Source organism: Bufo bufo, chromosome 1 (genome assembly GCF_905171765.1).
Source record: "Bufo bufo chromosome 1, aBufBuf1.1, whole genome shotgun sequence".
Classification (NCBI taxonomy): Eukaryota; Metazoa; Chordata; class Amphibia; order Anura; family Bufonidae; genus Bufo; species Bufo bufo.
The window spans coordinates 388,724,020-388,747,350 of NC_053389.1; the positions used below are offsets into that span (position 1 = coordinate 388,724,020).

Genomic DNA, 23,331 nt, shown 5'->3' on the forward strand with positions numbered 1-23,331 from the left:
TCATTGTATGCATCATGCCATGACCACGATACAATTATTCTAATATGCCTCCCATGTAATTTCCCTATCTACCTGAACTTCGATGCTTCAGTAATTATATTTATTTATGCTGTCTCCTTGACAACCTGACATCACGCTTCATGACGTCAGATCTGGCGGGCTATTTAAATCTCCCCTATTCTCTGTACCTTTACCTATTTGAAAAAGACTCAAGTGTAAGTCGAAACGCGTCATTCTTCTGATGTGGCAATAAATATTCAAGAATTGCATCTAATCTGCGAGTGCCGGTCCTTTTCTTCTTCTACATTCGGCAGAGGAATGACTTCTGGTTCTTCACCTTGTTGAACCCTCACTACCGGTCCAAAATAGGGGCCTTTTTTTTTTTTTTTTTTTTTTTTTACACCCGCTGAGAGGGAGGACAAACTGAACTATTATAGAGACATCTGTAGCTGGCCAGCTAAGACCTGTTCTAGGTTGCTAACATAGCTTATATGTTTATACAACTAGACCTGCCAACAACCTTAATACAGTTCCTATGTTTGTGTGTTAAAGACAAAAGCAGAGTTATTTACAGTGACTTAATGTTTGGATGTCATGTAATAGTTATATTTTGTGTCCACAGAAGCAGAAAAAGATAGTGTCTTTAAGATTTATTATATAATGTAAGGTAAGCTCAATGATACAGCAGACACAACAAAAAGCATAGAGTTAAACTGTTGTTGCTAAGCAGGAGTCTTCACCAATCCTAGCTAGCCTCACACAGCCTAGGAGTTTTGACCAATTACAGCCAGCCTCACACACAGCTTGTGTGGGAAATTCCCCTAGCAGGAGCTGCTGGAATCAATATTCACCAAAAAGAGGAGCTGAACAGACACACACTCCACTAAGAGCTGTGTTTTATGGAAGCAGGAGGCCAAAATAGGTATTTAAAACCGTTATAAAATGTTCCTACTGTTAATATAGTATTAGAACTGTATACTGAACTGGTTATATGTTTTTTTACTTACAGTTCCACCATACAAACAAACCATACAAACGAACTACTTAGCCATACAATCATACGATCCAAACAAATTGCATACAAATGCGAACTGCTCATACCAGATCATAAGCAATTGTATAGAGCAAACTGCAAACCAAGTAGAGCAAGTTAACTATTGGTTAACCTCAAATATACCTCTCAGAGAGATCATAAAGTACTTAAATAACTTAAAGTGATAGTACAGATACTCGAGAGAAATATATCCACCATTTTATGTTGAATGACAAGATTGAACAGTGGAACCACCATCCTTTGCATACCGCCATTTTATGATACTTTATTCAACACGTGTTATGTACATGGACTATCTGCTGCGGAGGCAGCAGTGTTATATATGAAGAAAAGTTGAAGTTAATAAAGAAGTTATTTCAAGCATTTGGTGTGCTCTTCAAACGTACCACTTCCATAGAACAGCGGTAGAGGAATTACAGAGTAATAGTCTGGTTAGACTAAAAAGTCAGAGATATCAAAATTCTTCTAATGTCACAAAAGACACTTCATAGTGCTGCGCCTGCCACAACATCCTATGTAGTCAGTTGGCTGCTGCCTATCTGCGCCATTGTCCATCCTCTCACAGGTCTGACCGGGGGGAGGGCACTCTGCGCCTCACATTGCACTTCCATGTCTTCTGGGGAGGGGTGCGGTGGCAGGAGCAGTACCAGCTCCAGCAGCCTGAGTCTACAGTAGCCGATGAGCAGCTTTCTTCACTCACCTAGTAAAGAAACTACTCACCAGCAGCTAGACATAGAGCAGAACCAGAAACCAGCAGGTGGTGGCATACTTTGAGTGCACCCTGCCAGCCGACATTGAAGATCTGCTGGACTACTGGGCAGCCAAACTGGATTTGTGGCTGCAACTCGCCGAGTTTACCCTGGAAAAGCTGTCCTGCCAGGCCAGTAGTGTGGCACCAGAGCGGGTGTTTAGTTCAGCGGGAGCCATAGTTACCACCCAATATGTGGAGAGAATGACCTTTGTCAAGATGAATCAGGCATGGATCAGCCAGGATTTCCACCCACCAATTCCTGATGTATCAGACTAAATCATCCATGGTGCCACACTTTGACATAAGAGACCAGTTTCTTCTGGCTACCTGCCTCAGCTACTATTATGATACTGCCACCAGCCTGATGCCAAGTGCTCCTTCTTTCACCCACCATCTTCAGCGGGTACTGGTATTGCCACCCACCTCCACACTATGTCACCTTGCCACTCTGTGGCCTCCTGATGCTGCTGCCGCCTCCACACTATGTCACCTTCAAACTCTGTGGTCTCCTCATGTTTATTCCACCTCACCACTATGTCATAGAGCCACTCTGTGGACTTCTCCCCGCTTCATGACTGGGCCACTATTTAGCCTTTTTGGCTTGGCTGACAATCATTTATTTGACCCTTCTTCTGATCTGTCAGAAGGAAGGTAAAATGAGATGCACAACTAATCCTCTCTGTGTAGCAGCTGTAAGGCCTGTATGGTCCCATCAGAATTGGCTTATGATTTGGTAGCCAAAAGCAGGAGTGGGTACAAAACACAGAAGACTTACAAATATTTTATTCACGGGTCATCTCTGTTTTGGATCCACTCAAGTTTTTTTTGTCATTAGCAATACTGATGGATTACTGACCAAATGCTGACCGAGTGAAGGCGGATGCTCCAGACAGGGTCAGTTTTTTGTTATTTTTCTGACGGATCAGAGGAAGGGCAAAATAATTAGTGATGTCAATGCAAACTTACTGCTGAAACCCTCTCCACTGTGTGTGTGTGTGTGTGTGTGTGTGTGTGTGTGGGGGGGGGGGGGGGGGGGGAAACTCTACTTGTATAAGCATTTAATAGAACAGGTTCTGTTGACATCCATGTGTAATTAGCTGACCACGTTGTAAAAGGAAAGCGCTTCTTATTAGCGCTAACATCGACCTGTAAGGCTGAGTTCATACTTGAGTTATTTGGTCAGTTTTGGCCCCGTGACTGCCCAAATAAGTGAAGTGTGCAGTGAATCTAAGTGCGACGCCTGTCATTTGCATGTCAGACGGACTCACAGTATTATTTCACTACCAAAGCAGACTCCCCATGCGTGTTACTGCAAGGTGCAGTGTTCTACACCACTATAAAGGCTCTCTGCAGCCAGGAAATAGCAGTTTTTTTATGAAATTTGCCGCAAATGTATTTGGATCGAACCAAATTTTTCCCCAAAAAATTCTGTGGACCGGCGAATTGAATTTCTGAAAAATTCGCTCATCTCTAAGTATAATGTTTGTACCTCTGTCTCGCTCCTTTCTGTGTTTTTAAATCACACAGTTTTTTCTGCTAATATGTATGTGGCCAGATGAAGTTGCCACTACGGCAATGGAACGCGTTGCCAAATAGCCATTAAAACTTTGAAAATACATTTTGCCAAGTTAGTCTGCCAGCAAGAGCCATTTTCTTCTTCAATCTAAAGGTGCCCATACACATAAATCTACAGTTGATCAAAACAGACAATTTCAACCAAAATGTTTATCAAAATGAAATTTAACAAACCATTGACAGATCATGATCTGAAAAGAAGTCTTAAAATGTTTGTCCAATATCAGATTTCAGATCTTTCATCCAAAATAAATATAGTTCACAGATAAAGAGATTCCCAGAAAGGGTGTTCATGCTTCGTTCAGGGTCTTTGAAAATGTATGGACAGTTTGAACATTTATAAGAACTAATATGGACTAATAGGTGTATGGATGGCGTCTGCAAAATCATCATTCATTCAATGGTTGTTCAGTCAACTTACTTATATTTAATATGTATGACCACCTTTAGGATAGATATGATAATGCAAAACAGCTTCTCAAAATATACAGTAGGGTTATAGAGGTTGTTGATCATATCATAAGAATCCATTTAAAACTTTGGGTGAGATTTACAAAATTAGTGAAAAGTAGAACTGGCTTATTTGCCCATAGCAATCAATCATATTCCACCTTTCATTTGACACAGCTCCTTTGGAAAATTAAAAGTGGTTGCTACAAGCAACTATATCGGCTATGTTATACATGTTCAGCCCCAATTCATAGAATATGGATTTTAATCCCAGATGTTCTATAGATAATCAACCTGATAAAGTTCACCATGGTCTTGATCATACTTAATTTAATTAAATCTGGAGTTATTTTTCTCAATACACTGATGTGGTGTTCAATATTTTTTTTTTATTATTTAAGATTAAGAGGTGATTTATAGCATAAAAAACCCATAGACATCAGCATGTAAGGAACCCATCTTTTAGTAAAGGTATTCTGACATTTACAAAATCCAACTAACTTTCACACAATTAATATCATGAAGAAATATTGCAGTTATAGCTATAGAGGTGAGTAAATCTCCTATGATTCAGTTTCCAAAGTTTAAGGTATGTCACAATAGTATTTTTGTACATTGGCAGATTTTAATTACATGTAGTTTAGCAAAATGTTTTCTGCTATGTTGGTATTTTGGTAGTGTTGTTTCATAATATTACTGTGAAAGTGTTTTTAAGTCTGTGAATTTAAAGTTTTACAACCCCACAAAGAATTCCTATAAAATCTGAATCATAAAAGAGCGATTTACTCATCCCTACATATGAATATGGCTTCAAAGAAAACCGGGTTCTAAGAGAGGGATCTGTAAAGCTTGCCCCACAGAAAAAATAAATAAAAATGTAACTGCGGTATACAGAAATAAAAAAATAAATAAAAAAAATCTAAATATGACATAGCATTTGCCCTATAAGCAAAAAAATAAATTAAATAAAAATCACCACTAATTAGAAATCTCCAAGTTATCCATATTAACATGTTTCTTTTTTTTTTGTAAAAAGAATATGAAAGGCTATGAAAATAACAAATCAGTCTAGTAATGCAGTGGTATAGGTGTAAGAACAAATTTGCTTAAACGATTGTGTAACAACCTTAAGGCCCATTTCACACGGGCGAGTTTTCCGTACAGGTGCAATGTGTGAGGTGAACGCATTGCACCCGCACTGAATCCGGACCCATTCACTCCAATGGGGCTGTGCAGATGAGCGATGATTTTCACGCATCACTTGTGCGTTGCATGAAAATCGCAGCATGTTCTATATTCTGCGTTTTTCACGCAACGTGGGCCCCATAGAAATGAATGGGTCTGCGTGAAATTCGCAAGCAAGTGCGGATGCAGTGCGATTTTCACACATGGTTGCTAGGAGATGACAGTGATGAGCAACCCCGAACCCCATTAAAGTAAATTCACTGTATTATTTTCCCTTATAACATGGTTATAAGGGAAAATAATAGCATTCTTAATACAGAATGCTTGCTAAAATATCGATTGAGGGGTTAAAAAATTTAAATAATTAACTCACCTTATCCACTTGATTGCGCAGCCGGCATAGTCTTCTTTCAGGACCTGCAAAAGGACCTTTGATGACGTAATCGCGCTCAGCGCATGTCCTGCTGAATGAAGATAGAAGATCCTTCTATCTTCATTCAGCAGGACCTGCGCTGACGTCACCGCGCTCACCACGTGGTGAGCGCAATTACGTCATCAAAGGTCCTTTTGCAGGTCCTGAAAGAAGAAGAAAGAAGACTATGCCGGCTGCACGATCAAGTGGATAAAGGGGAGTTATTTATTTATTCTTTAACCCCTCAATCAACATTTTTGTGAGCATTCTGTATTAAGAATGCTATTATGTTCCTTTATAACCAGGTTATAATGGAAAATAATAAAATCTACAGAACACCTAACACAAACTCGAACTTCAGTGAAGAAGTCTGGGTTAGGGTCTCGGTACCACATTCAGTTTTGCGCGCGTGCAAAACGCATTGCACCCACGCGATAAAAACTGAACAACCTAACGCAATAGCAGTCAAAACTGACTGAAATTGCGTGCGCACTCGCGCAAGTTTCCCGCAATGCACACGCAACGTATCCAGAGCAAATCCGGGACGCCCGTGTGAAGAGGCCTAAAGGGGCTATCCAATAGCACAAATACCTCCACACAATGCCTGGGCTCCACCTACAGATGATACCCGGTCTCTGGCACCCGCATCCCTCCGGTTCCTTGCACAGCTACCGCTGCATCTCCCTGTTGCGCAGATCAAAACATCCTGCAACAGGAGGGAGTAGCCAATAGCAGGCCACGACGGTGACCTGCCTCTCTATGCTAGGGAGGATGGTCACGACCTGCTATTGGCTGCTCCACCCAGTCGTTGAATGTTTTGACCCATGCAACGGGGAGATGCAGCAGTAGCTGTGTAAGGGACGTGGGTGCCGGAGACTGGGTATCATCTGTAGGTGGAGCCTGGGCATTGTGGGGGGTATTTATACTATTGGATAACCTCTTTAATCACTGGAACTGTAACTGTGACCAAATTGGTTATCACTTAAGTTTCCCAGGATCGGATGAACCTAAGAATTTGTAACAAACTCAGATCTCAATTCTAGGAGGACAATTAATAGATTTGTCTTTACTGGTGTTTTTTTTTTGTTTTGTTTTCTTATAACTGTTCCCTAGCAAATTTTCGGATACTTATTGAAGCCAATGTTGAGGCTACAAGTACAGTTACCATATCTATCATTGATAAAATATCTTCTTTAACATTCCTTAAATAAGACTATATCTATATTAACTTTAGGTAAAGTGCAAAGTGGGAGCAGAATACATTATCACTAGGTTTACGCTGCATAAAAACAAATATGCATTATTTCCCGTGCCATACTATATTAATATCGAATGCACAACTCAAATATTTTGGACAATTTTGGTTGCTTTCAGATTTGTCCCCAACAGAACCTCTAGAGCGGAGTTGGTTGGATTCTATATATTCATGTGCATAACAGAATGAACATATACAAAACAGACTTTACAAGACATCAAGTAATGGCTTTATGGCTTTATCTCCTACAGAAGCCAAAGGGCTTCAATGACTGGTCACGAGTGGCCGTTCCCAGTCATGTGACATGTACAGCTTGGCAGCAATATGAAACAGAAGCATGCATGTATGAAACATTTATCCATCTCTGCAAGTCATAATATGTCACAGTAAACACACACCCCAGAAATATAAGTGATGACATCAAAACATCTCAATGTACATATATACACACACTGGACACACACACATATAATGTACATTAATATTTGCAAGGACCACTCAAAGCTTTAAGTTCTAGGAATTTCCTACTATTTGTGTATATTTAAAAGATCTACAGATGTAAAATCCATTTTTTTATTACATTGCAGTATAGTGCCCTTTGTCCCCTTTATATTTAATGCTCTCATATTTTACAGAAGTTTTCCGTTATGATTATTAATGCAAGTAATTATCAAAATATATACAAACCCAATTTATGAAAATGAATCAGTTTTGGATATTATGTTGACAGACATACACTTCATAGAAATGGGAATATCAGGTGGAAAAGGATTTACTTTCACATTATGTCATCACTACTATGTTATTTAATGGGGTTCTAAATGGTAACGTGATAACATGCAATATAGTGGACAGCCAGCATCGAGCAACATGAAATCATGTGCTTCTTGTGTATATCATTTTTGTCATGCAGTGGGTTGTGTTGCATACTGCCACTCAGGCTTGTGCACTGTGAAAAGAGCCAAACAAGGGGGTGTTTTGCAGAAGCAGATAAGATTTTTTTTTAAAATGCAGCTGGGTGGATGTAACTCAGCTGCAGATGCTGGAACTTCCTGCTGTGCTGTAGGCAGATAGAGCTGCTTTATTCAATGCCCAGAATGAGAACTGTTCACATGGCTGCTCTACAGACATTACAGTGTGAATCACTGATAAACTGAAACATTATCATTTTATATTGGCCAGGAGCCATCCTGATGTACACTACATGCAATAGATTTTTTTTCCTGGGAAATGAGGGAATATTTAAAGGATATGATTTTAAAGAGAATTCCTGCTTCTATGACAGACTAAGTTTTGTTTTGTTTTACAGCCTTGTAGCAAACACATGTTGTTACCTTTTATAAGTGTACATTGTGCATATATCCTGGAAAAGTATTACTGTAATTCACTAATATGTCATAAAGATACTGACTTTTGTTAATCACAGGGTGAATGGAATGTACCAGACCTCTTTATAAAAATAATGCTATACAAACATGGGATCTAATGACAACCATGGGTATATAGAGTGGTTCCAAGAGACTTATGAACCCTGTGCTATATTATACAAAATATTATGCTATCCTTTATAGGATCTGCAGTTTTGGTCCTTGGCATTTTGCCTTGGTGAAAGGGTAAAGGAATTATGTCTGCATGTCTTTGCAATGTTGGACATACACTTTGACTGACAGAGACAAACAGAAAATCACTTTGGTTTGATTACAGAAAAGAAGATCTCTCCCAGTAAAAAATAATGACGTGAGTGGCTGCTGAGTGCACACAACGCTATACATGTTAGATTCACAGCGCTACTGGTATTAATGTAAACAAGAAAATACAGTGATAGGCACAGGACTAAGACAGACAGTGCTTGCAATTTCAAAAAGGCATTAAACACTTGAATTTTCCTAAGCATGCAATCAGCATTACAGTCATAGAACTCTAGAAGAGAAGTCTATGGACCCTAGTAGCATTCATGTGAGGATCCACACCAGCCTTCAGATCCTTGTTCCCTTTTCAAGAAAATTATTGCTAAGAGACCCGCAGGATAAATGTAACTTCTACATGGCACCAGAAGTTGTTTAATTTTGTGTAGAACTCTCCAAAATTTCTGTGCAAAGGATGTTGGTGGATCAAAAATTTGGAATAAAAAAGCTAAATGCTGCAGGTCCCATTAGCAAGGAAGAGATAAGGAAAGGCGAGAAGAAAGAGAAACAAGAAAACAATATACAGTGCACAGAACAGATGGAAACACACTAGGGTTTCTCCACATGCATCTCATGACATATTTCAAGCTCCCAGAAATCACACAGTGTGCGACAAAATTCACAAAGTGGACTGTAAATCTGCATATGTCACTTGTCACTTTGCATGTCCTTTTACCCATATGGGAGAGGAGCTCATTATTTACACATATTATTGACACTTGAAGGACTATTATGAGCTTTCAGGTATTGTTGATCACTGAAGCCTTGTTTTGTTGTCTAGTAAACATCTATAGGGCACAGACATTAACCCTATCTACTCAGCTGATAACAGCTGCTCAGCAACGTCAGATCCAAAACTGAAAAGTCTTGTACATTCTGCCTCTGCTGAAAAAAAGCAGCCGTGCCAGGTTTGGTCCATGTAACATAGTGGTAAGGATTAAAGAGCCATGTCTATAAAAAGGAAATTAGAAGTAGAATTTTCTGTCCTTGTGTTCTCCGGAATGTATATATGTATGCAACTGTGCCTATACGTCTGCATGTATGGTTATATCTGTCAGTAAAGAAGGTTCTAGATTATCCTATTGTTTATTCTTTTTTGTGTTATCCATTTGTGTGCTTTTATGTATCTTTTGTGATTAAAGATTCCATAGCTGGTCCCCAATTTTTGTAGCTGAAAATATGTTTAGCTAGAGAAGAAGTTCACTTCGGTGGTCACAGTTACTTTTTAAACATGTCCTGGAGAGGACCTGGGAGGTACTTGAGTACAGTATCCAAAATGCTTTCTTCTTCCTCTTCATCATCATCACCACAACCTGCTGGAATGGCTTTCTTTGGACGGGTCAAGCTACCTTCACAAGGCTGTTCCATGGCTGCCTTCTCTTCTGCTTCTTTTTCCTCTTTCTTTTTCAAACCATACTGTAAGTAGAAATTAGAACTTGTCAAGTGGATTATATATAACTATTATACAATTCTAATAAAATGAGAAGTAGCAGGAATTTGATAAAGTGGCTGCAGTAAAGTTCAGAAACATAAGTGATGTCATTCATGAAGCTAAGCTTAGACGGTAGAGTAGAAATGCTTAGTAGTTGCATCACTACGGAGATCTTAATGAAATCACATCCCCATCTGCTTTTTCTCAAGGTTAGCATTGTTATGCAGACTTTGTGTGGATTCAAATCGAAATATACATCAAGGTCTACATATTTGGCTTAAAAATGTCAAGTACAGTACGTGTGTGAAAAGTAATATATTTAGTGATCTGATGAAATACAAGGTTTTTATGACAATACTGCATATCAAGCATAAATGCAGGGTGTCTCAGTGGTTAGCACTGATGGGGTCCTAGGTTCGAATCCAACCAAGGACAACATCTGCATGGAGTTTGTATGTTCTCCTCGTATTAGTTTTTGTTTCCTCTGGGTACTCCAGTTTCCTCCCACAATCCAAAAGGCATCCAACTTGCATTGTGAGCCTCACTGGGGACAGCGTGATGAGGATAATGTCTGTAAATTGCTGCCGAATACGTCAGCACTATAAAAGTGAGTAAAATAAATAAAATGTCAGATTCTCTTCAACCTCAGGCTTATGACTACATGCAATCACAACAGAAAATTAACACATTAAATTGTTTTCACATGTATTTTAAAGATGTTAGATATTGATGGCCTATCCTCCATACAGGTCATCAATATCAGATTGTGGTAGTCTGGAACCAATCAGCTGTTTTGGGCAGCTGCTAGCGTAAAAAACAAACGCCACAGTACTGCAGCTCAGTTCCCATTCCCTTGAAGGAAACTTGTGCTTACGGCTCCATCCACTGTATAGTTTCCAATGCCGGTGGCTGTCTGAGTCCGACCACCTCAACCCCACCAACCAATATTGATGACCTATCCTAAGAAAGGGCTATCGAAATCTAAGTACGAGAAAACTCCTTCGATGCATACACGGCCTTGTTTTTCTTTATTTGTAATGTAATAGCAGCGGTCTCCTTCACTGATGAGCAGGCGAGTGTTGGGAAGGAATGCTTCCTTCCCAACAATCGTAATGCTGATCTGCAGGTGTAATACAGCCCAAATGCTTGCCCCAATCCCCCCATACACATGCCCGTTATTTCGATTGCTTTCATTAAGAGAAATAATTACATCAGAAACATTTTTGATATAAGATAAGCAGAACATTCCAAGATCCATAGAAACTTCATGTTAATAGTAATTTTTTCCAGGCATCAAGCTAGAAAACACTGCACACATTTGGAACAATCAAACTCGCTTCAAGAAATGTAATTTCTACCTCCACCACACTGTAAACAGAGGACGATGGAGAGATTTCTTTCATTTATGAAGAATATTCTTTATCTGATATAGTGGAATTTAGAAGGCCAATTTATTATCTGTTATCTCCCTCATCTTCCTGACAGGATATTAAAGATCTATGTCCTTCTGCCCAACTTATGATTAGATGGAACATCTGCAGTGGAAATGAGCTGCCCAAGGGAGATGATAGATAGAGATATGACTGAGCTTTCTAATATTAAACGATTTGTTGATAACTTAGAACTTTCTAAAATCTCTTCAGAGACAACATACATTTGGTTTCCCAAGGTCACAGAAAGAACTAAAAGTAAGTTACGCGCTTTGAAGTTGGTTTAATCTTCTTCCTGCAAATTTGCTGATACCATTTCTATGAAAGAAATAATAAGAAACATCTATGCTATTTACAAAATAAAGTTTTAATGAAGAAGCGAAAGGTTTCTTTTTCTAGATGTGACAGACAGTCTTGGCAAACACACAAAATCAGATAGGCAATAGAAGATTATTAAATGGAATGATTTATATGTGACTCAATGCCAGGAAGTTATAAGATGGCAACAAGTAGCGTCTATTACTGAGAAAAACCAACACCATTTCATCAGCCTTACAATGATACAGAAGACCCTAGATGTCCTTATCTCAAAAAAAGAGAAAAATCTAAAGCCAATTTATTATCTTAGAAATAGCTGGCGATACACATTAGGCAGTAGTAGGTTAAACAGCAATTGAATCTGGTGAACAACCATTTCACAGACATGGCCGTACACATTTTAGTCCATATTGGCCGTTCTAGTTGTTCAATCTGCCCATGAACAATATTTCCGGGAATAGTCTTGTCTAAAGAATTAGCTGTCAACCACGTTTTAATATATGCAAATGAGCCTCAAGGACAGTGTTGACGAACCTATGGCACAGGTGCCAGAGGTGGCACTAAGCCCTCTCTGTGGGCACCCACGCCCTGGAAAAAGTCTATGGTGAATTGGACCAGAAGGGGACCACAGGTAATAACAGACATAGTTAATGCAAACAATGTTTCACTTTTTCATCTTACTCTTCCCACTTTTCCCACAACCTCCTGAAATACACCCAGCAAGGAACTATTTATCTCTTCCTCCATCTTACCTTCTCATCTGACCTCTTGCACAAATAAAACACTTCTTTCCCAACTACACACAGATAACTCATGCCCTCTCTTATTCACATCTATTAACACTTTCTCTGCTTCTCCTTAATGCTGGCGATATCTCTTCAAATCCAGGCCCCCCTCAGCAAATCCCCACTATCACCTTAACGTTCCACTACAAATCTCCTTCTACAAATTTCTGCAACCCCTTAAACCTAATAACCGTTCCTCTTGCAGGAGCATTATGGAATGCACGCTCTGTCTGTAACAAACTGTCCTACATTCATGAACTTTTCATCTCTCAAAAACTTTCCTTTCTGGGTCTCACAGAAACATGGCTGACAACCTCTGACACCTCCTCCCCTGCTGCACTCTCATATAGTGGATTTCTATTAACTCACACACCCCGCTCTGGCTGCAAACATGGTCTAGGTGTTGGTATTTTACTATCAGGCACCTGCTCCTACAGCCCAACTCCACTGCCACCCTCCATTACGCTCACCTCATTTGAAGTACACTCTGTTCGCATCTACTCTCCCTCCAACCTTTAAGTAACTGTCATTTACTGCCCCCCAGGCCCAGTCACCATCTTTTTTGACCACTTTAACACCTGGCTACTACACTTTCTTTCTACCGACATCCCCACTGTTATCATGGGTGACTTTAACATTCCTATTGACACCTGCAACTCAGCTGCCTCTAAATTCCTATCACTCTATTCCTCCTTCGGCCTATCACTGTGGTCTTCAACTCCCACCAACAGAGATGGTCACACTCTGGATCTCATCTTTACCTGCCTCTGCTCCCTATCTAACCTTTCTAATTCGCCTCTCCCCCTATCCGACCACAACCTACTCACCTTCTCTTCATTAGTCTCTTCTGCTGCTTCCCCGCTCCACACACTAGCACACCCCCGCAGGAACCTTAAACATCTCAACTTTCACATGCTTTCTGACTCTCTTCTCCCACTCTCTACCATCTGTTCCCTCCAAGACACAGATGCTGCCACCACCCTATATAACACCACAATAAGTACAGCTCTGGACACGTTTGCCCCCCCCTCACACACAGCAAAACCCGAAAAATCAACAGACAACCCTGGCACACAAACCTGACCAAACAACTCCGACAAGCTTCCAAGGCTGCTGAGCAGCGATGGAAGAAATCCCATTCTAAAGATCAATTCACCGCATACAAACAATCCCTCCTCATATTTAAATCCTCACTCGCTGATGCAAAACAGGCCTATTTCTTATCTCTTATATATTCCCTGGCCCACAGCCCTAAACAACTTTTAAACACTTTTAACTCCTTTCTCCGTCCCCCAGCACCCCCACCCTCTCCTCTCATCTCAGCTGAGGACTTTGCCACATACTTCAAACAAAAGATAGTCAACATCAGAGAAAGCTTCACTACACAGTCCCCACAGACCCTCTACACAACCCAAAACCCACTTCTCCACCATTACAGAAGAAAAACTCTCCACTCTACTCTCCAGATCACATCTCGCCACCTGTGCACTTGACCAAATCCCATCCCACCTCATCCCTAACCTCACCACAGTGTTTATCCTAGCCCTAACTCATCTTTTCAACTTATCACTAACGTCTGGTGTCTTCCCCTCTGATTTTAAATATGCTACCATTACACCCATCCTCAAAAAGCCTTCACTTGACCAATCTTCTTTGTCCAGTTATCACCCCATATCACTTCTTCCGTATGCCTCAAACCTACTTGAACAACATGTCCATTCGGAACTGTCCTCTCACCTCTCCTCCTGCTCCCTCTTTGACCGGCTACAATCTGGCTTCCGACCCCATCACTCGACTGAGACTGCCCTTACCAAAGTCACCAATGACCTACTAACAGCCAAAACCAAAAAACATTACTCTATCCTCCTTCTCCTTGACCTGTCCTCTGCCTTCGACACTGTCAACCACTCCCTCCTGTTGAAAACGCTCTCATCTCTTGGCATCACTGACCTGGCCCTCTCCTGGATCACATCATACCTCACAGACCGGATGTTTAGCGTCTCCCACTCTCGCACCACCTCCTCGTCTCATTCCCTCTCTGTTGGTGTCCCGCAAGGCTCTGTCCTAGGACCCCTGCTCTTCTCTATCTACACTTTTGGCCTGGGACATCTCATAGAGTCCCATAGCTTTCAGTATCACTCTTATGCTGACGACACACAAATCTACCTCTCTGGTCCAGACATCACCACCTTACTATCCAGAATCCCACAATGTCTATCTTCTATATCATCCTTCTCCTCTCCCTTTCTAAAACTTAACATGGATAAAACAGAATTCATCATCTTGCCCCCATCTTGCTCAACCCCCCCAACAGACCTATCTATCACGATCAATGGCTGCACACTCTCCCCGGTCAACCAAGTCCGCTGCCTTGGAGTGACCTTGGATTCTGCCCTCTCCTTCGAACCGCACATCCAAGCTCTTTCCACCACCTGCCGCCTCCAAATCAATAACATCTCCCGCATCCTTTCCTTAACTTTGAATCTGCGAAAATGCTTGTACATGCCCTCATCATCTCCGGCCTAGACTACTGAAACATTCTCCTCTGTGGCCTTCCATCTAGCACTCTCGCACTCCTCCAATCTATCCTCAACTCTGCTGCCCGACTAATCCACCTCTCACCCTGTTACTCCTCTGCCTCTCCCCTCTGCCAATCCCTTCACTGGCTCCCCATTGCCCAGCGAATTCAGTTCAAAATACTAACAAATACATACAAGGCCATCCACAACCTGTCCCCTCCCTACATCTCTGAGGTACTTTCCCGATACATCCCCACACGCAATCTCCGATCCTCACAAAACCTCCTTCTCTTCTCTTATCACAATTGCCGCAAAGATTTCTCTCGTGCATCCCCCACACTCTGGAACTCGCTACCCCAACGTATCAGACTAGTACCTACAGTGGAATCCTTCAAAAGAAAGCTGAAAACCCACCTCTTCACCGTCACCTACTGTATCCTTCTCCCATACCATGTAAATTGTAAGCCCTCACAGGTAGGGCCCTCTCTCCTTCTGTACCAGTTTGTAACTCGTCTTGTTTATGCTTAGTGCAATTGTCTTTATTATGTATGTATACCCCTTTTCATGTGTACAGCGCTATGGAATGAATCGCGCTTTAATAAATAATAATAATAATAATAATAATAATAATAATGTGTACAGATATGCCTTAGACTTTTCCTGTTATTCATCAGCGCAGGGCGTGCTATGAACAGCACAGGCAATGCACTAAATGTAGGCAGGCTATTATAGCTAAGTGATAAAGTACATGGAAGATATACTATATTGGAATGTAGTATTCAGGGTAAATTACTGTGTTGGCACTTTGCAATAAATAAGTGGGTTTTCGGGTAGCAGTTTGGGCACTTGGTCTCTAAAAGGTTTGTCACCACTGCTCTAGGAGCAATGGGAGCATTGTTGTTACACTTAGAGGCTCTGCTCTCTCTGCAACTGCTGCATTATCTTAACTTTGATTGACAGGGTCAGGCACTGAAAATGTTATCCCGTCTGGCCCTGTCAAAGTGGAGGGGGCGCAGCAATTGCAGAGAAGAGCCATTATGTGTAATGACAATGTCCTCGTTGTATATATTAAAATATCACTTTTATCAGCAATGCAGGCACATATAAACATGAGACCAAGCACACACACAACCGGTTAGGCTTCATTCACATCACCGTTCAGCCTTTCCGTTCTCGGGGCAGAAAAATGGAAAGGACGCATTCGGCACATAACGGAGCCGAATGGAGCCTACGGGCCCCACAGACTATATAGGGGTCCGTTAGGTTTCCATGATTTTTGAAGCGGAGACAAAAGTTCTGCATGCATAACTTTTGTCTCCGCTCCAAAATCTTCTTCTGAGCAGAAACCTAATGGACCCCATTATAGTTTATGGGGCCCGTGGGCTCCGTTCTTTTCATTTTCGTGCCCCTAAATGGGGCAGGAGAACTTAAAGGCTGAACGGTGATGTGAACGAAGCCTCAGCCAGTTTCCTAGGTACAAATCTGCTGCCCTTTAACCTGTCACATTAAATGTGTGTCTATATCTACCGGCACTACGTGTGTTGAACAGAAGAAGCTGACCAAGTTGATATATAAATGTAGTTTAGTTTATAGTTTACACAAAACTTGGTTTAGAATGTAATCTGTTGATAAACATGTCTTTTTTTTCTCCAGAGCTATTAAGTTCTATGGAGAGTTTAATCCTACACTGCCAGTTACTCTGGTAAGCCACAGGTTGCTTTAGGTATGTGGTCTACCAGAGATTTGAAGGCATGGCCTAAAACTGGTAGCTCACAGGCAGTTGGGGGCACACAGATCATCAGGTGGTGCAATGATGTCACTGCATCACACCACCTGCACCATACACTTCACTGAGGGTGATAGGAAGTGGACTTCTCATAATGGGAACAGAGTTAGATACACTAAGGTGGCATTACTGATGCAAGAAGCACTAAGGGGGGCATTAATGTACTAAAATGCACTAAAAGGGACATAACTACTAAGGGTGTCGGAAAAGCAAGGAGCAAAAGATATCTTTATATTACACTTTGCTGACATGAATCGTGACTGGAGGAAGTATATACAGTGGTTTGGGCTAGATGAAGATTAAAAAAGGGATAGTGAATGATTCCAATAAAATGTCTTTATTTAGTATCAGTATGGTGGTTTTCAATCATTAGGTGGTGGTACATTGTGTTCACGATCTGGTGATTATTGGCAGTATTGGTCTTTGTTTACTGGGCTTTATTCACGAGTAGTATAGCGATATTTGTTACCAATAGTATTTTTTGTTACTGTATGACTTATTTAGAGAGGTAACCATATATAAATTCACAGTAACGTAGGAAAAGAAGTTTTACGTCCAATAATACATAAAATTATCTGCCTGAATAGACGTATGAGGAGAAAAATAATAAAGAGTTTATTAAATATAAAATATAAATAGGGGAAACTAAATATTGTGAGGCGGTTCTGCTTTACAGGCAAATATTGTTTAAACAGAGACCTTCGCTTCGCTCCTGATGAATTGTGGCTCATATGGCCATAGCGAAACGCGTTGAGCCGGTGATCCTGTGTTTGTTACACGGCTCTCTAGGCAGGGTGTTACTTTGACTCAAGCAGCGCAACAGCTGACTTGTGTATATAGGGTTTGTGATCTTTATTATACCTTAGGCTGATTTGGGCTGATGGAGATGGCTGAGTGAGCGTCCACATTACTGTGGCATCTGGTGGATGCTTTACCCTCAAGGGAATTTGATTCACTCGTCAGCTATCCCACATCGCCCAGCCAGGTAGATCCACACCTGACACACCTGTGCCTGGTTCAATCTTTTGAGCCGTGCCTTGTTCCCTTACCAGCTCATATTAGCACCGAAGTGCTAGCTGGATAGGGTTCTAGTCCGGACTCCATGACAGTGGTGTGGATTTAATCCCTCTCCTACACCACTTTATTGGAGCCTGGAAGCCTGATAGTCACAGACGTGAGTTTCCCCTATTTATATTTAATAAACTCTTTATTATTTTTCTCCTAATACGTCTATTCAGGCAGATAATTTTAGGTAACCATATATACAACATTTTTTTTTTTTTTGGGGGGGACGGACGGGACACCATGGATCTCATGGAATTGAGAAGGAAGGGGGCAAGTCTACAATTTGTACTGGAGCCCATAGGGTTCTAGTTATACCAGTGAAGAAAAACACAGTTCTGTGTAATATTCAAACGGTCTTTGCTCAGTTGTAAAAGTTTTATTTGGAACATTTTAAAGATGGTGATAAATATCATGCACATTTTATAGAAAGTATGTTGCATAGAATACTTTCATGGAGGAAAGGTTAAATTATAAATTTATATTAATGCTTTAACAAAGAACCACTCTGGTATAGGTAGCTGACCATTAAAGGGACTGTGCACCTTTGGGCTGGTTTTTGGCCCCCCTCCAGGCAGATCTGCCAAGGGAAGCATACTCACCTGCTTCCCGATGCTGGCTCCTTCGCTTCATGGCCTCTGCTGTGCACCCTAGATGTAAATTTCCTGTTTGACGCTGCTGCAACCAATTCCTGGAAAAAAAAAAAAAGGGTAATGCAGCAGCACTCTGAAAACACATATAAAGTACAACAATGTCATAATCATAGAAAACATTCTAGTGCTAATGCTTATTTTGCAAGTGAGATGCTTAGCAAATACATTTTGTACAAAATTATCACATAACAGGTAGGATTTAGTGTTAGGTTCCCGTCTAATAGAGCTCGCCTTGACGTGTGGCAGACGGGCCCAAATAATTTTGTACAAAATGTATTTGCTAAGCATCTCACTTGCAAAATAAGCGTAGCATTAGCACTAGAATGTTTTCTATGATTGTGACATTGTTGTACTTTATATGTGTTTTCAGAGTGCTGCTGCATTACCCTTTTTTTCCTAAGTTTTCTAGCCATGGCAGCGCGTGCACCTGTGGAATGGGGTGTGCTGACTGACCCCCTTTTTCTTTGCAACCAATTCCTGGCCACCGTGTTGACCTGCTCCCATTGCATCACGTGACCATTTGTCATGACGCAAGGTTTTATGGAATGGACTGTATGCCCAAACTGCATTGAAATGGAACTTTGCCTCCAAAATGATCATTAAAAACAGAAGACTTGTTAACGTGAGCCTATTTATGAGGAAGTGAAAGGGTTACGACCATATGGTGTACAGTAAAAGACAGGAAGCGGCTCTGAAGCCAATTAATTATTAAGCGGGCAAATCCTGTGCACCGCCTGCTAACTCCATTCAGAACGCTGAACATGATGATAGAAAATAAATGCATCAGCAGAATTAAACAAAGCAAAAAGGGGCGGGGGAAGACACTTATGTCTCATGAGTTCATCCCCTCCAGGCTAAATGTGCATTAAGACTAAACAGGTTGTAAATATTGTATAGCATAAGATATAAAGCATGAGGGAGAACCAGTAGAGAGATGAACATTATAATGCTGATCCATTATTTCTGATGTACAGACACAAACTGAATCTGATGTTCCAGTTCACTGCTCCCATACTGATCTCTGTCTCAGTAGAGTTCAGTAGTTGGCATTTGACAGACAGCTGGTTCAGAGAGGTAGGGTTTGATAGACTGCTTCCCGTCTCTATACTAGCCTAATTTTAATAGTAGGATAATAATCAAGAGATCCTCCGGAAACCTACTGACCGAGAAGTGTTGCAGTTTTTGCATAAAAAAGCACTTCTACAAAGATTTTATTTTCTGGCCTATTAGAAAGGTACATGATATAAATTGTAGTGAAAGTAATATTTTGACCGATGCTTGTAGTTGTGAGTTATCCATTTCCTTCTGATCCTCAGCTATGTCATGTGACCAACACTCTGACTTTCCAACTGACACAGCATCTTATATGGGAGAAGAATTCTATGTATATAAGTAACTAGAGTTAAGGTACATATATATTTGGAAAGAGACAAAAACTAAAAAAATTTTGTTCTGTACATTACCACAATGCATTTTGAACAAAACAATTCAGATGCAGTTGAAGTTCAGACTTTTAGATTTAATTCAGTGGGTTGAACAAAATGATTGCATAAAAATGTGAGGAACTAAAGCATTTTTTAAACTCAATCCCTTTATTTCAGGGACTCAAAAGTAATTGGTCAAATTAAATAATTGTAAATAAAATGTTAATTTCTAATACTTGGTTGAAAACCCTTTGTTGGCAATGACTGCCTGAAGTCTTGAACTCATGGACATCACCAGACGCTATGTTTCCTCCTTTTTAATGCTCAGCCAGGCATTAACTGCAGCGGTTTTCAGTTGCTGTTTGTTTGTGGGCCTTTTTGTCTGAAGTTTAGTCTTTAACAAGTGAAATGCATGCTCTATTGGGTTCAGATCAGGTGACTGACTTGGCCATTCAAGAATATTCCACTTCTTTGCTTTAAGAAACTCCATGCTTTGGCTTTATGTTTTGGGTCATTGTCCATCTGTATTATACTGTGTGCTCAAATCCAGCCAAACTGATTGGTCGGCGTTTCATGTCTCTGAAAACCCCAGAATTCATCCGGCTGCTTCTGTCCTGTGTCACATCATCAATAAACACTAGGGACCCAGTGCCACTGGCAGCCATGCATGCCCAAGCCATCACACTGCCTCCGCCGTGTTTTACAGATGATGTGGTATGCTTTGGATCATGAGCTGTACCATGCCTTCGCAATACTTTTTTCTTCCTATCATTCTGGTAGAGGTTGGTCTTTGTTTCATCTGTCAAAAGAATGTTCTTCCAGAAGTTTGCTGGTTTTTAAGATGTTTTTTTTTTTAGCAAAGTCCAATCTAGCCTTCTTATTCTTGAGGCTAATGAGTGGCTTGCGCCGTGCAGCGAACCCTCTGTATTTACTTTCATGCAGTCTTCTCTTTATGGTAGATTTGGATATTGATACGCCTATATCCTGGAGAGTGTTGTTCACTTGGTTGGCTGTTGTGAAGGGTAATTATTCTGCGATCATCCACAGCTGTTGTCTTCCGTGGGCGTCCAGGTCTTTTTGCATTGTTGAGGTCACCAATGCTTTCTTTCTTACCAAACTGTGGATTTTGCCACTTCGAATAGTGTAGCAATTTCTCGGATGAATTTTTCCTGTTTTCGCAGATAAAAGATGGCTTGTTTCACCTGCATGGAGAACTCCTTTGACTGCATGCTTACTTTTTAGCAAAATCTTCAAAATGCAAGCACCACACATCAAATCAACTCCAGGCCTTTTTATGTGCTTAATTGAGAATGAAATAATGAAGGAATTGCCCAGACATGCCCATGAAACAACCTTTGAGTCAATTGCCCAATTACTTTTGGTCCTTTTACAAACAGGATGCCACATATAAAGGAGCTGAAACTCCTAAACCCTTCATCCAATTTTAATGTGGATACCCTCAAATGAAAGCTAAAGGTCTGGAATCTATGTCCATTATATAACTAGAACTTGAATATGTTTTAGTAAACAGGTAATAAAAGCAAAATTTGTGTCCGTGTCCAAATATATATGGACCTAACTGTAAATGAAGCAAAGTTTCTTATTGACAGTCTTCTATTGAGAGTTGTAGTTTAGGAATCAGTACTTCATTACTACTTTAATGGGAACCGGTCACATGGATTTGTAATGCTAAACCTCCACCACCAGCACGTTATTCCTCTCTTATACAACATTGCTTTTATATAAACTTTCTAAAAAGACAGAATGTAAAAGTGGTGTACCCCAAGGTTCAGTGCTGGGTCCCCTATTATTTAATTTATTTATTAATGATATCAATAATGGAATTAATAGCATGGTTTCTATTTTTTGCAGATGACACCAAGGCTACTTTCACACTAGCGTTTTTGCTGGATCCAGCAGGGCTCAGCAAAACATTCCGTTACTGATAATACAACCGTCTGCATCCGTTATAAACTGATCCGGTTGTATTATCTTTAACATAGCTAAGACTGATCCGTCATGAACTCCACTGAAAGTCAACGGGGGACAGATCCGTTTTCTATTGTGTCAGAGTTAAACGGATCTGTTCCCATTGACTTGCATTGTGGGTCATGACTAGGGATGAGCGAACCCGAACTGTATAGTTCGGGTTCGTACCGAATTTTGGGGTGTCCGTGACACGGACCCGAACATTTTCGTGAAAGTCCGGGTTCGGGTTCGGTGTTCGGCGCTTTTTGAAAGGCTGCAAAGCAGCCAATCAACAAGCGTCATACTACTTGCCCCAAGAGGCCATCACAGCCTTGCCTACTATTGGCATGGCTGTGATTGGCCAGTGCAGCATGTGACCCAGCCTCTATATAAGCTTGGGTCACGTAGCGCTGCACGTCACTCTGCTGATTCAAGCATAGGGAGAGGTTGCTGCTGCGACGTTAGGGCGAGATTAGGCAGATTAACTCCTCCAAAAGACTTAATTCAGTGATCGATCTCCAGCTGTGGATCATTGAAGTGCTGATATTGAATTGCTCACTTTTTTTAGGCTGCCCAGAGCGTTTTTATATCACTTTTTTCTGGGGTGATCGGCGGCCATTTTGTGGCTTGTGGTGCGCCAGCACAAGCTACCACCAAGTGCATTTAACCATCAATAGTGTGGTTATTTTTTGCTATATCCTACATCAGCTGCAGGCTGAGCCTGTGTCACCCAAGTGCATTTAACCATCAACAGTGTGGTTATTTTTTGGCCATATACTACATCAGGTGCAGGCTGAGCCTGTGTCACCCAAGTGCATTTAACCATCAATAGTGTGGTTATTTTTTGGCCATATACTACATCAGGGGCAAGTTGAGCCTGTCACCCAGCGCCTAAAAAATAGCCCTGACATTTATATTCCTCCAAATCAGTACTGTTTTAGCTGGTCAAGTTATTTGTAGTGACCGTAAAAGCACAGTTTTTGTTCTGGGTTGAAAAAGTATTCCCAAATTTGCCATTTTCTAAATTGGTAGTTTCTGCTATATCAGGCCTACTTTAAATCTATCCCAAAAAGGGTATATTAGATTCAAGGTGCTGATAGTGTCATTTTGAAAAACTTAACACACACGCTACAGTGCAGATACAAGTCTAATTCTGTGATTAAAGGTATACCTGTCACACAGCGCCTAAAAAATAGCCCTGACATTTATATTCCTCTAAATCAGTACTGTTTTAGCTGGTCAAATTATTTGTAGTGACCGTAAAAGCACAGTTTTTGTTCTGGGTTGAAAAAGTATTCCCAAATTTGCCATTTTCAAAATTGTGGTGAACGGGAACAATGAGGAAAACATCTAATAAGGGACGCGGACGCGGACATGGTCGTGGTGGTGTTAGTGGACCCTCTGGTGCTGGAAGAGGACGTGGCCGTTCTGCCACAGCCACACGTCCTAGTGTACCAACTACCTCAGGTCCCAGTAGCCGCCAGAATTTACAGCCATATTTAGTGGGGCCCAATGCCGTTCTAAGGATGGTAAGGCCTGAGCAGGTACAGGCATTAGTCAATTGGGTGGCCGACAGTGCATCCAGCA

General features: G+C 40.9%; 1 protein-coding gene across 2 annotated transcripts in view; it reads right to left on the minus strand.

Annotated features, from left to right (window-relative positions):
* Positions 1 to 7,595: 7,595 nt before the first annotated feature.
* Positions 7,596 to 23,331, minus strand: part of CPLX2 (complexin 2) — an 88,405-nt gene continuing 72,669 nt past the window's right edge. For both annotated transcript variants that reach the window (XM_040405652.1, XM_040405656.1), the window contains exon 4: positions 7,596 to 9,783. In XM_040405652.1, coding sequence (XP_040261586.1) covers positions 9,586 to 9,783 — 198 coding nt within the window. In that variant the 3' untranslated portion in view covers positions 7,596 to 9,585. The remainder of the gene's footprint in view (positions 9,784 to 23,331) is intronic.